Genomic DNA, 15,421 nt, shown 5'->3' with positions numbered 1-15,421 from the left:
TCCAAGCTTGTCGCAAATGATGGGAGTCCTTCCTAAAACAAACATTCTATATCTTAATGTTATGAACAAACTTTCTGAATCCCAGCACAATGACCAAGTCAGTTCCACTCATCAGCACTACTGAAAGAAAACCTTGCATGCTCCGACACTCACAGCACACTTAAATCGCTGGTTTAGCTTTTGCTGCATAGATTTTGTTTATGCTTTCATACGATGTAATATAACATTAACCAAACACAGAAAAGCACAAAGAGTTGGAAAGTAGAATGATAGCAACACATGCATTAGGAATGATGTTGAGATCTCATTAAGATCTCCACTGGACCTACAATTTGAAAAACAGGCAAAAAAATTGGTTTAATGTATCAATTGACAAAATTGTATAATATATTCTTGTTGTGTACAACAATTTATTTGTTGAGTTGAGCAATTTAATTTACTTAGGTGGATAGTGTTAAGGCCATCTGAAGAAAAAATACAGTATATGAGATATTGAAAATTAAAAGAGACACTGTTTCACTGTGTTATTAGGAATCAAATCATTTTTAATATACCCACGTTCTGTAACCAACTCATAAAACCCAGTAAACAATAATACGATTGAGAGCCTGTGATAACTACAGATTATTATATACTGTATATAACCGGCTGATATGATGCAAATCATCTGTAATATTTCATGCTTGTAAAGTGACTTCCATTCATGCCATTCTGAATACTAAATTCCTCTGAGAAATTATTTTTGTTGCCTCTTTTGGCTAAATATGCAAATAATGCATGTGAATATGCATGCTCTGGCTTGTTTTGTAGAGGTCATGACCTCGGTTCCATTTAAATGCCAGTCTAAGAAAGACGTTCCGTCTAACAACCATGTTCCAAACTGTGAAGTGCAAAGGAAGACCTTGGAAACTTTTAACACTTTTGAATATTGTAGTCTCCTGTGAAACTCTTTTGAGATCCGTCTCCCTAAAGGCTTTTAAACAAGTCTAACAAAGTCAGTGTTATGTGACATATCAATCGATAGTTGCTGTTTCCTAAGGTCGTGGTTTGGAATCTAGTCATTATCCAACCCTTCTCTCCCTCTTTCTCTCTGAGACCTGGACGATAATAATTGGAAGTGAATACACACTTAGATTTTCAAGGATGAACATGATGTATTGAGCTTCAGAAGGATTTTATATCTATTTTAAAAGATCTTCTTTGTGTAAAAGATATCTATGGAATTGGGCTTGAATATGGAACAGATGGACTGCTTTATTTTTTATAACAGCAGATTCAGCCAATTTCCCAAACTATAATAATAAGTGCCAACTCTTGGATACTTTTGCCTCTTTCTATGTTCTGGTTCCATTTTCTCTCTTTGTCACTGTTTCCCCTGAAACTTTTCTAAGCCGTAGGGAAGCTGAAGAATTTTACTTGCATCTCAAAGGCACAGTTAGTAGCATTGGTTTCAAACCAAACCTACAGCCATGTGTCACCTTTGGGAACTGCGAGTGCGGAAAGTGTGTGTGTGCAAGCATGAGACTGAGAAAGCAAAAAAATAAAAACATTGTTTATAGTGATCAACAGGTTTATAGATGTGTACTCACCATATTTATTGATGACACAGGTCCAATGCTATTTACATAGATGTCGACATCAATGACTGTCGGTTTAACTGCAGAGAGAGACAAAAGAAATAGAAATGAGATGACTCCTTGCCTCAAAACAAAACATAATAACATTTTTTTTACCGTTTTACAATATAGTCATTGCAACTTTTCTGTGGCTCTTTGAAATGTGTGACTCCATTCAAATTTTATCGGTTATACCCAATCAAGATAACAAGCAAGTGTCTCACCAAAAATCTTTTACTATATTGTAATGAACAAAGCTGTCTTCCCTACAAGCATCCAACCTCAAAGTCTGCACACAGCACACTATTTTAGTGATACGTACAGTATGTGCTTTGTTACAGAATGTGTGTCACGTTCACTAGTGGCTCGAGATATGATACAGTATATGTGATCCATGTCTCATTACATTAAAATAGGGATGCACCGATACTCAGCTCATGTGCTCATGTGCTCATGTACTCGTTCTCATAAAAATGCAAAGACCGATACCTAATGTGCCATAACTGACTGAAATTTGCTGTGAACTTTGCTTTCAAAGTTTTCGAATATCAACCAAAAAACATAATGTGTTTAAGGAGTTGTTTGTAATTATGAAGCTATTCTATTTTTATTAGTCTCTCTGTGTTGTGAAAAGGTACAGGGATCGGAATTGGTGAGTACATGAAAAAAAATCAATACTCGCATCGATGCATCCCTACATTAAAATGTTAATTCCAAAGTAAGGATCAAGATTTATTGACTGTGTATGAGGACCTATCACTATCACTCAATACATTTGTTCGAATATTTGTAATGAACGAAGAGGTCAAAATCTTTTTAATGTTATAACACCCTGGATCAATTCAAAAGATTTTTAAAGACTTCCTCTTTGAGATGTTGATCACAATAATCTTAATTTTTTACTATTGGTTTGATTGGCACTAAAAGTGGCTTGAAAGCAGTCCACACTATTGAAAGACCCTGGAAAAATGCAAAGAAACTGAGAATTTCAATATGAGCGAAAGCGTTGTCTGACAACCCTCCATTAGAAAGACATTTTCAACAGACAAAGACTGAAGAAGTGGAGGAGGGGATCATTTTTCACAAAACAACTAAAAGACAGAAGTATAGGTAGATTTATTTCAATTTGAAAGAAGAGTAGTGTCAGCCAAAGTTGCACTTAAAAGACAATTGCTTTGCAGAATGTTTTCTGATTCTAAATATTGTATTAAATATATATTAAAAATGTATATGTTGGATGGTTTATTTGCATCAAATGTGCATCAAACACACAACACATGTACGGTACAAAGCTTACTGAATCACGGCCCAGTAGAATGGCTATAAAATGGCTATGCGAGAGGATATTAATAACAGATACAATTTTACTCAATGTAAGCACTTCTAGCTATCTCCTCTCTTTCCTTCTTCTGCTGTATTATTTCCTCAGACAACCTCTGGGCACTTCTGTTAGTCCTTCAACGTTCCAGTGGGCACGATCCCTCAGGTGTGCTCAATCTTAAATATGAGCGTGACATTTTCATCTCCCCATTCATTTTTTGTTGAGCATGTATCAAAATAGAAATTCTCATCTGTGTTGGAATTAACAAAATGGCACTTCTAAGACAGCATCATGTACAACTTTAATAGGGAGATATGATGTGCATCATTGATTTTACTTGTGTTTGACAGTAACATGCTATTGCTACCCTAATAGTACATAACATATTTGGCACAATATTATAATTTTGATTTCAAAAAATATTTTTATAAATACTTTTTAGTACTAAATGTAACAAATTGGCCTAAAATCACAACACTCTCTCCCCTTTTTTATTCACTGAACTCTTTATTCTCCATTTAACAAAATAAGGAAGCATAGTTGTCTGTAAGATATCTATGATGCCTTAAAATCGTGCTTCTGTAAACTGCTTGTTAGGTTATGGAACAGAGTAAAAGTTTAGACCGGACTAAACTGACCAACATTATAAAAGCAAATGATGCTGTTGGCTAAGCATATGCACTTTCACAAACATGAAGCACTTATTAGGTACTCAGTCAGAAGCGTTGCATGGTACCTCTTTTAAGCATTTACTCAACACGTTTGATAAATTATAAAGAAGTATAACACATTGCTGTCAACTTTGAATGTGATATGGGAAATAAGAGCTAAGTACCATGAATATTTCATTACTCATATTTCATAGTTCATCATCCAGTGTCCTATTTCATAGCCGGAAAATTACATTTACAGTTCGTAATTGCTTTCAATTTACAGCAATGATACAAATTATACAGATTTTGTTGCTGCGCTATATTTTTGTGCAATAACGTTAATGAGCTTAGTGTTTGGAGCTAAACACAGAATGTTTGGATTCTGTTTTGTATCTCTCAACTTCTGAATCACATTTTAAAGGAGGCATGAATTAAAAACACAATTTTAACCCAAGCTTTTGTTATATAAAAGGAAATAGTATATTCACGCGAACATCATGTAAGTGTCAGAACTGAAAACGCCCTTGTTACTGAGATTACATCTGTTATTGACACCAGGCCCAGCGAATGCCAGGTTCTGGAATGCACCTATCTATGACGACATTGATAGGTGGAACACCACCTCCACATAAACGACTCCACATATCAACGACTACATCTCTAGCCCCGCCCACTAGTTTGTGCATGAAAGCACTGAATTACCACAAGTGGCGGGGAACCAGATAGAGCGAGCAAGCAATAAACAAACATGCCGTTAAAGATATCTAAATATTGTGTCATCCCTGGTTGTGGAAGAATACAGTCCCTGCATAACATTCCTCCTGATTCCGATATTAGGAAAGTGGGGTTAAAGTTTATTTTTAAAGACGTTCCAGCTCATGGGAATAACATGGAGCATTTGTTTGTTCCTTTTCCCCGAGGATTCCTTTGTGAACAAGTTACAGGTCGACGCTGTATTTGTGGAGATTTTAATATTAAAAAGCACTGCTGTGCCTTCAATATTGGATCCGATAGGAATGGTGCAGCAATCTTATGTAAGTAAAACATCACAGATGTTTGATGTGCCCTAAGCACTATTCAATCGAGACTAGTGTTACCTGGGGATCTCTAGTCATTTGTATTAATTGCAGAGGTTGTCTGTGAACTTAAGCCTGTGCCAATTGGGATCTCTCAGATTTGGTGGGCTCATATATATTTTCAAGGTTTTATTCACTGTTTGCTAATAATGGAGGCTGTTTTGGTATTATTTCAGGTGCTGGGTGATATCCATAAGTTACCGGGAGTCTCCCGTTTGTTTATTTATCATGGAAACTCTCGTAACATTTGAGACCCGCGATCGCGGTGATCTTTCGTCCGGTTGGGGATCACTGGTCTCAAATGCTGACAGGTACGGTAATATATCATTAAACGCAATACAAGTATATGCTATACACACTATACGCAAAGCCTTACCATCAGTGTTTATTTTGTTGACGAAAACTAAGACGAAATGTATTCGTCAACGACATGATTTCACTGACGAAAATGAAAACTGTAATATTAATATACTGACATTTTCGTCAACTAATAAAAACGAGACAAATATATTCTTGTCCCACCTGGCGGACATCAGTTTGCGCGCACGTGCTGCTTATCTCATATAAGCTGTAGAGAGAAGTCTGTGGGTGAAGGGTAAGCACAGACATATATTATGTATCTCCACGCGGTTTACAAAGTGTCATGATCCCGTTCTTGTCTTGGTGTTGTCTGGCATGGGGGGTGTGTTATGTTTGTTTTGTCGAGCACGTGCGATCCGTTGTTTGGCAGCTAGTACGCGCTCGATGTCTACGTCGCCCTCGTGTTTCCCCAGTCAGAGCTTTTCCCCTCACCTGTGACTCATTTGTTATCATCACGCACACCTGCAGCTCATTCACCGTTATTACCCCTCACCTGCCATCTATCTCCTCTCATTAGATTTCCCTTTATTACCCCTCTATTTTCCCTCGTTCCGTGTCTGACCGTTGCGTGTTTTGCCAGCTCAGGCTGCCAAAGTTTCTAGCGTGTGCTAGCCTTAGCCTTAGCCTTAGCCTTAGCCTTAGCCTTAGCCTTAGCCTTAGCCTTAGCCTTAGCCTTAGCCTTAGCCTTAGCCTTAGCCTTAGCCTTAGCCTTAGCCTTAGCCTTAGTTTTAGTGTGACGCCATCATAGTTATCTGTTTTCTCTCTGTCCTACCTTGTCCCCTTCTCTGCTGCACCTACAACAGATCCCGTTGGCGTTCCAGACTGCGATCTCCTGCTTCACCAGGCACCTCCATTGCTGCTGGATTACATCCGCTACCAGGCACGACAGACTCTCTCGCCTAGGGAGTTCCGGGTTGAGCTTACTCCCCTCACCCAGTTCTCTACAGATTCTTCCCTGTGGCCCACAGGGGGTCTTCTGTGGTGCTTTATTACTGGACTTTTGTTGGAGTTGTTGCCCTCAATAAAACCCTGATTTACCCCGCACTTGAGTCTCTTATTGTCTGCCATGACAACAAAGCATCTTATTTTCCTTCATGATCGCCGGTAAAACACCGCAAACTTGAAGACCGAAATTTATAAAGCCTAAATATAATGTATATTTATTTGACTTAAGTGTTTTTCATATTTCGTCAACTAAAATGATGGAGTGAGACACCCTGAAACACATCACAAAGGCAAGCTCAAACATTTTTATATATCTTATCCGCTAACACGAGCTACTGCATAACGTGAAATTCATCAAAGTCAGCCAAAAGAAAACCAGCGCTGTCCTCTACTTATTGAACAGTTTGAGTCACTTCATCACTTCTGTATTCGAACCAAAATGTGTAACATGTTTGCATGACTAAAGAAATGTAATACAATTTGTGTCTTTTTTAAAGCTATTTCTCATTAACTACTGTCTAAAGCAAAGACAGTGCAGGCAGCCATTTTCTTCAAAGAGGCATGCCATGAGCCAAGATCGTTTGAGTGTGTGAGCGTTCAGAGTGTTTCATTGGTTGAATGAACTGAATGAATACGTACTACTTAACGAGTCATTTGAGTCAAATGGGATTGAATGAACTGGAACATGTCGTTCATGGTCTAATGTTCTGTGTTCCAACAAAGCATATCTATTTCTGAACTTTTCTGAAAATTAAATGGTAATGACCTGGTTTAATTTCATTCTAAGGTGAAGTAAATTATGTAAATAAAGTGGCATCTTTGTATGGAACTTTTAATTACACAAAGTAAATGATTGACATTTACGCATTTGGCATTACATTTACATTGCATTATCCTATACATTTGTTTATAAGTATCTGCCTATATATGACTAAAACTAAATCAAAATTTGCTGTCAAAATTAACACTGATTGCCATCACATCTGGAAAATAAGTCAGTAAATTTGAGTAAAATCAAACGGTGTGAATGTATCACATGAAATACTTAGGTGGGGATGTCATTTATAAATCACATGAGGTCTCCAGATAATACTAATGCCGTGTGAAAACTGTGAATGGTGCTAATGTGAAACCTAACGTTACGTCTCGAACCAAATTCCCAGAAGGCTCCAACTACACAAACTGCTATCCAATCAAAGCAGTAGGCGTTTACTTCCAAGCGTCTTCAATGCGGCATGCCCATAATAACCAAGCATTTGCCTAGCTGGCCTCAAAACCAGGGTAGAGAAAAGCCTATTACTTATTGATTTTGATGTTTTTGGATGAAAAAACAAAGCAAACGTCATAAGTAGACCTCATTTAACAGTATAGAACAATAAACAATTGTTCATCCAGTTCATCAGACCTTTAAGATATTTTGTTGCTTCCTGAATTTGCAAAGTCAAGGAAGAAGGATGGTTAATATAACTGCATGTAAACTTCAGTTTGGCGTCTGGTGTCCACTGGCAGCTGTCGGGTACAAGGGGTCAGGTGCCTGTCGCTGAGAGATGATGTCTGCTCATTAGTGTGAGGATGAGGACAAGCCCTGCATCCCATGTCATGGTAACTCATTAATCGGCTGACATACAGATGTGGCCACAAAGACCAGACATAAATAAATAAATAGAATAGAACAGACAGGAGAGGAGAGGAGAGGAGAGAGAGGAAAAAAGGACGAAAATAAAAGAGTTGTTATCTTGTAATGTACACTACAGATTAGTGCCGTGAAGCTACAAAATAGATTCCACCTACAATAATTAAACAATATGTCTGTAAAAGAAGCATCTAACATCTCATAACCAGCCTCAACGTTTATAAACTAAAAATCTGATGACAAGGGAATCTTGAGCGAAGAAATAAGACGAATTTATTCTTGTGAATGCATGAGTGAGTAAATTAATGAATTGATTGAGGAGAATACAAGTAAAAAACATGTTATGTGCAAAAATTTACATAATTCAAAATAATTAAAGAGGGGGTGAGTAAACCTATCGTAATTAGTTCAATTTCAAATTCGGTAAACACATTTTGCTGAAAAATGATAAACATACATATAAACTAAAAGACGCCTATTTACTCATTGTGCACCAACAAAGATAAAAAGCAAATATTTCAGACCCTAGAGACTATCTTCATGACTTTAAATACTGGAGGACAAAGCTCATTTTAAACAATGAGTAAACACACTACATCATAATCAAGTCCAACTAAATAGAATTAACCAGTCAGCCAATGAACAAGCACTACCCGCAATAAGAGAGAATGCAGAGAATGCTACTTAATGGTCTAAAATTCAAAAGAATAATCATTTTAATTTAATTCAATTAATAAAATTGCATGATCTGCGTAAATATAAAAAATGTTTCCTAAAACACTTTGGAATGAATAGCCAACCAAAGTCTAACCAAAGTCTAACCAAACAACACAGATTATTTGCTTTAAAGGGGTCATATGGCACGAATACGTGTTTTTTGATGTGTCATATAGTTGCCCATGCATGTATTAGTGTTGTCAAAAATATTGATATTTCGATACATTTACATTTTGTAATTTAGCAGACGCTTTTATCCAAAGCGACTTACAAAGAGTTTAGGGAGCAATATGCGGAATGTCATACAGGAGCAATAATACAGTAGGTGACAATACAAAGTGACTGTTTTCAACAAAAGCTAGACCACTAGCTCGGTACATATCGATACTGAAAAATAAACGTTAAACGTTGTTTTTGTTAGAAAGATGGCCAGTTCAGAGCCTCCACAACAGTTTTCATGTTTAATGCACAAGTTTCTGTCCTCATGTGTGCTGATGCTGATGAATGATTTCATCCACTCGTCTCATTCGCTCCGGTTAAGTTGATGTATGAAATGATGCTGGTGCGTTTAATGTCTCCGCAACAGTTCTCGTGTGTGATACACGTTTGCACTTCCGTGTTTGCCATAACGCTCGATGTCTGTGCGCTGACGAATGATTTCACCCCCTTGTCTCATTCAGTCCGGTTTAACGTTGTTAAAGTTAGAAAGATGGCCAGTGCCAGTCTCTGCAACAGTTCTTGCGTTCAAAGTTTGCGTTTCTGTCTATATGTATTCTGATCAATGATTATATGTGAATAAAAGCCAAATACATTTTTTAATCATATAAATGTAGGCTATTAACATTAATGAGCAATGAATGAGCCATACATTTACTCAAGTATTTATTAAATTCTTAAATATCTTTATTAATCTCTCAACAAAGCTCTTATCCATTAATGCTGACAAATACAACTTTAATTTAAAAAGTAAATATATTAGTAAAATGTACAGTAGGTTAACAATTATTAAATAATGCAAATATATCTTAACGTCTAGTTTTGTTCAATTTAACTTTAAATAAAAGTAAAAAATGTAGGGCCTTATTGTTTTGGCAGTTTCTTCCCGATGGTATTGAAAGTGGTATCGAATTTTAATATACTTTATAGTTATTGAATCGAAGTTATAAATTCCAGTATATTGACAAGACTAGCATGTATTAGACAAGTAAAATTGACGTAAAAAGATGCATTTTATCTAAAAGTGAATGCTCAACCAGACCTGCCTGAAATGCCTCGTGTAACCACACCCCTACAAATCTATGTCAGTTCGTGGTATGATTTGACAAAGACCGGCCAAATGTATACGCAAAAATACAGAAAAATACAGCGCTTCTTAACCTTAAATCGTTTATACACATTGCATTTCACCTAAAACAAACAAAAATATGTGTTTAGCTGTGTCATATGACTCCTTTAATCTACAAATCATTCAAAATCTGCAAATGGATAATAATGGAACACGACTTTCACAGTTTTATTACAACTGGATCTGCATTTCATTTCATTTCTATTTAAAAAGAAGATTTTTGTCACAGGAGACCATAAAAACATCAAGATAAAAAAAAGAGACTCACAGAAATAAATTCATTTGTGACATCTGAATGAAAAAGTTTTGACAAGCCTCTCATGTCTGTGTCTGAGTTTCATGTCATTGAATTAAGCCTTCTAATTGATATAAAACTTCTTGGCTCTTGGTTGGAATTAGGGATGAGCGAGTACAGCATTATCTGTATCTGTATCTGTTAACCATATGAATTATCTGTATCCGTATCTGTACTCGGACTGGACGGGGCCTAACCCGGAAGTGGGCGGGATTTAACCTGGAAGTGGGTCGGGTTGTCTTGAGATGGGCGGGGTTTTAACCGGTATGTTATTTTAAGAATGCAATTGATATGGGTTGATCAGAAATTGTTATATTTATTGCTGATTAGAAAACTATTTACATGACAGCATCAGCATTGAGCTTCAGATCAATGGTTTTGATCACGATAACACACAAACTTTATACAGAACAAGTTTTGCAACAATGAATACAACACATGCGGTTGCAATTATGAAGTAGAATGAAATGACGGTTTAAAAAAGTCGCATTCTACCAAGCACCACGTCTGAACAAACCCCACGTTTACCAAACTCTACTGGTTAATAAGTAAGTACTACAAACCGAAGTAACAATCCTGAAGCTAAAGAAATCTAAACGTTAACAGAAAAGACACGCGAACCTGAGTGACTGAGGGAGAGACAGAGAGAGGGAGCTGCGGACACAGTCAGCAACACAATACATCTGTATGTGTGTAGGGGAGGGGCGCTGTGACTATCACAGAACGCAGACAAAGTCAGCTACCCAATGAGGATTTTTATTCAATCCGAGCACAGATATTGACTCGTATTACTCGTATGATACTCATACTCGGCAAAAGTGCTTTATCCGTACCGGATACTCGTTTCAGCCGAGTATACGGCTCAACTCTAGTTGGAATATTAAGAATTAATAACATCAGCATTGCACACCCATGTACTTCACCGAAGGCTTGCTGGCTAAGAAATAAATAATTATAACCTTACAATCCAACTGTTTTCAAATACATATTTAAATATCATGACACTAATGTCATCCCAAAAATAGCATGCCCAATACACTGGATTTATGAGAAGCAGAGGTCCAGGGTGTACACATTTCCTGGATTTTTTTAATGATTAAAGTTTGATAAAATGTTTAATTTTCCCAATATTTTACATGATCTGTTTCATTTAATAACCCTATTGTAGCTGGTCTTGAGAATAAGAATTTATTCATATTATGGATTAACTGCTTGTGCCACTGAGGGATATCTTCCCTTCCCTAAGGTCTATATAAAATGAATATTGTGTAGTCATTGTAATAAAGTGCATGCGTTATGTGTAATTTGACAAATAGCCCTTTGAGACGCTAATGGCTTAAATCCTGCTGTTAGCATGGTGACATTGGCATTGACATATAGCAGAATGTATTCTCTGATAATTTTACAACAGTGTAATGTTATCCGGGGGAAGCTGACACCAAGGTAGGTGGCAGGTTGATAAGAAGCAATGGTACAGTCTGATTGGTTAGATTGAATTCATAATCTCTAGAAAATTCACTCTGAATTCACTCTGAATTCTCATCACAATTGAGAGTCGTCGATTGATTACTTGAAAGGGAACTTTGGGTGGATATTCTGAAGCGTGTCGCATGTTAAAAAGCATGTTTCTGTGCAAACAGTACAGCGTCCTTTAAAAGAAGGAAAAAAAAGTTTTGAATTCGAACTGTGGACAGAGGGTCAATTCTCTGTCAACACATCCATCATCATAGAGCAGAAACAAATTAGCAACAATCGACCCTGTGCAGCCACATTTAGCTCACGGTTCCTCACTGTGCCGTTCTGTGTGTGTCTGTCCATGAAAGCATTAATATGCAGGCTCTCTGTCCAGAATCACCATAGACATGCTAATTAAATCACCCGCAACAGAGCAAGACCGAGAAACAATAATGATGACATCTACCACCCCATAAACAGCCATTAAAAGTCTCTAAACACAGAACTATGACCCCGTTAATGATGCAACCATTAAGAGGTAAATAACATTTGATTAAATGGACAAAGTCTGCTTTTTAAAACCTAGTTGTCTACATGAACAGCATTCTAAGAAGAAATAATGCTCTGAAATTTGAGGAATGCTTCACAAACATCAATATAAAATAGATACATGAAACAACCATTTGTAGCGCCCACAAATATTGGTTGAAATTATAGATTTCTTATTAGGTTGTTCATTTTCTGACGATTTTATAGTGAAAGAAAATATTTTGTTATTGATTATCAGTTTTCTCATCTTCGCATCTCCACATCCATCTTTGATGTTGCAATGCATTATTATTCATGATCATTGTGTAGATGGTTGCACCAGATATAGCCAAAGTCTTCTATGTTAGGGGTTTATTATAATGGGTTTATAATTTGAGGTAGCTTTTAAATCGGAATGATTTGATGATCTTAAATGCTGTCTGTGTGGTGTTTTGAGGCACAGCTAAGGTGTATATTACTTAGAAATAGTTTTATTTTACATTCAAATACTGTATAAATTATATCAATGATACCATGTTTCTGTTTTATATGTATCTTCATAAGGCAGTTGTGTGGGAAATGATTTTTTATTCGCAATGGCTGTATTTCTGTGACCACTGTTGTATGTCATATTTAGTGAAATGTCATTTGAAGTTGTTTCTGCAAACATGCACTGAATGCATATTAAGTCACGACAGAATCAAAAGGTCAACCCGAGCTCACACTTTGTTATGGAGTGTATGACTGCATCATTAGCCTGCATGCTGGTTAACAGGGATTCTTAGAGGGATAGTTCATCTCCAAAAATAAAAAGTCATCATTTACTCACCCTCAAGTTGTTCCAAAACTGTATTAAAACCATTGTTCTGTTGAACACAAAAGAAAATATTTTGAAGGATGTGGGAAACTAAACAGTTCTGGGGCTCCATTAACTAACATAGAAGTTTTTGTCCTACTACGGAATAGTGCCCCAGATCTTCTAGGTTACAAACATTCTTCTAAAAATCTTTCTTTGTATTCGGTAGAACAACAAAATTTAAACAGGTTTGCAAAAATTTGAGGGTGAGTAAATGATGACAGAATTTTGTTTTTTTGGGTGAACTTTAAGCTTCAGAATTCTGGTGCTGTTATGATGTAACAACTTTATCGCCTTTGCATTCCATTTTGCACATTCCATTTTAAGAGATTTCCCCCCAAATTGACATTTATTTCCTAAATAGTGGTGTAATGGTTTCACCTAACGCCTCTCTTCTGTGAAGTCATAGAAAAGTATGCTTTTCATCTGAAGTTAAAATTACATGCAAACAACCTAAAAATCCATCCCCATTTTACAGACATACGCTAATGAAATATTGCTCAGACAAATTGAGATTTTAGAGTTCCAAAACTCCAATGCTGTCGCCTCAAAATCCAATCAGCTGCTTGCAAATATCCACCGCCTGCTGGAGCTTACATTAAGACTCCAGAATCCTGGTCGTGTTAAAAAGTGATATATGTTTTATTCTATTCAGAGGGATCTACGGCATGAGGGAGGAGCTGGAGGAGGATCAGACCGTCATAAGATATAAGAAGCAGGAGGCATTGCTTGTAATTTACACCGCTGTGAAGGTTCGAAGTTTTAGTGTGGGTAGTTCCATTAGTGAAGTGTGTGTACGCCCCCGGGAAAACGTCCCGTGCTCTTATTCATTAACCTCAACCATCTCGCGTAAGTGAAATAACAGCAGGGGGAGGGGGTGTAGTATAGCCAGTCAGTTCTGATACCTTGAGGGAAGATGAATGTCCTTCTCGAAAGCTATTCTGAAAAACACGCTCTGTCTTTTCATGAGTTGTTTTTTAAGCTCCATCTTGTGTTGCCTCACTGAACATAAAGATCAATCCGACGACAGATATTGCTCGAATGGTCTAAGAAAAAAACTCTGTTTTGGCTGCATTTGTGCAGAAGATTAGATTTTCGGACGACGTGGGTCATAACTACTTTTAGACAAGAGAAGGCAGTGACCCACCTGCCAAAACAACACTTCTCTCCATTATTGTGGTATGTTTTTTCATTGCTTTTAAGACTATAAACAGACCTGTGGAATCATCGTGGGCTGACTTCTATTGGAACGACTGTCAAAACCGTAATGTCCCAGTACGTTGATTGAAATAAAAGCACTGTTTGTTCCGAGGCATTTCAGGATTTAGTTTGTCTGTTTCTTATTGGAAATGCTCAAGGTGTTTATGATTCAACAACAAAGCATCATTGCTAGGACCTCATCTCGCCTGTTTAGTAGTGTAGGTGTGTTCATAATGTTCTCATAGTATGCAATCGAACTTTCAACAATGTTCTGAAGCAAACACCTTGTGTTTATTCTCCATTTATGTACAAGCTCTCTTTGGTTTCCAGTTAACCAACAGCACCTCCAGGCTTCTAGTGATCATAGTATTATTGGACCAAAGCACTGAACAATTTGATACCCGACTAATATCACAATTGTATTTTCAATCTTACACCATGTTGTCTGGGAGGTGTTACACTGGCAATGAAGAAAACTGCATTATTCTTCTAGACTCTTATGGATGGAGTTTTTAAAGCATCTATTGCCAAGCGGATGACTTATGCTGGGTTCACACCAAACTCGAACAATTGTGTTACACACTCTATTACTTGCGGGAAAAGTTTGTGATTTTAGAGAGTGACGCGATCTGATTAATATTTGCAACCTTCGCGGAATATGAGATTGTAGTGCGTTCGCAGCAATCTGGCCGGCCGACTCGGGTCATTCGGACTGCCTGCTGCGAGTTTGCATCTCTACACGTCTTTGCATTGACTTTGTATGTAATTTACTCATGAAAAACGCTTAATTCAAGTTTGGTTTGAACCCAATTTTAGGCCCAATCCCATTTCTACACCTTACACATACACTTTTATGGTTTATGATAAATTTAATGTTGTGTTCTGTTTGTTGTCTTGAATACTTGAACCCTTTATAAAAAATTGCAAAAAGTCTAAAATAGAATTGGGATTGGGCCATACTGTAACCTGCATTCTTTTTAAAATCAGGACAGAAGGTGAAAAGTTACTTCTAAAGTAATACTTCTAAATACATCACATTATAAAATCTGAAAATAGACTAGATGTTCAGAATTTTAGAAACCCTGACATAAAATACACTATGCACAAAAGTTTTGGGACGGCCACTTCTGATAAACAGGTTAGACTACTTTAGTCATTTCTGTGAGCACAAATCTTCATGCTACACCATTTAATGATATTTTAGAGAACTGTGTGCTTTTCATTTTATAGAAACAGTTTGCACAGGGCCCTTTTCTATTCCAACATGACAATGACCTCATGCATAAAGGAAGGTTAAAAAAGAAACGATTGATTCAGACTAGTGTGTAAAAACTTGACTGGTCTGCATAAAACCCAGACCTGAACCCAGCTGAACACCTTTGGTATAACCAAACACTTATACACAGGGGCACAATCATTTT

General features: G+C 36.9%; 1 protein-coding gene across 1 annotated transcript in view; it reads right to left on the bottom strand.

Moving 5' to 3' along the window:
- Positions 1-15,421, bottom strand: part of LOC130424637 (gamma-aminobutyric acid receptor subunit gamma-3) — a 109,295-nt gene that overhangs the window by 80,779 nt on the left and 13,095 nt on the right. Inside the window, exon 3 of the mRNA XM_056750458.1 lies at positions 1,590-1,657. Coding sequence (XP_056606436.1) covers positions 1,590-1,657 — 68 coding nt within the window. The remainder of the gene's footprint in view (positions 1-1,589; positions 1,658-15,421) is intronic.

This window comes from Triplophysa dalaica, chromosome 6 (genome assembly GCF_015846415.1).
Source record: "Triplophysa dalaica isolate WHDGS20190420 chromosome 6, ASM1584641v1, whole genome shotgun sequence".
Taxonomy (NCBI): domain Eukaryota; kingdom Metazoa; phylum Chordata; class Actinopteri; order Cypriniformes; family Nemacheilidae; genus Triplophysa; species Triplophysa dalaica.
The sequence above is the reverse complement of the archived record's forward strand: the minus strand, read 5'-3'. Positions and strand labels throughout refer to the sequence as shown.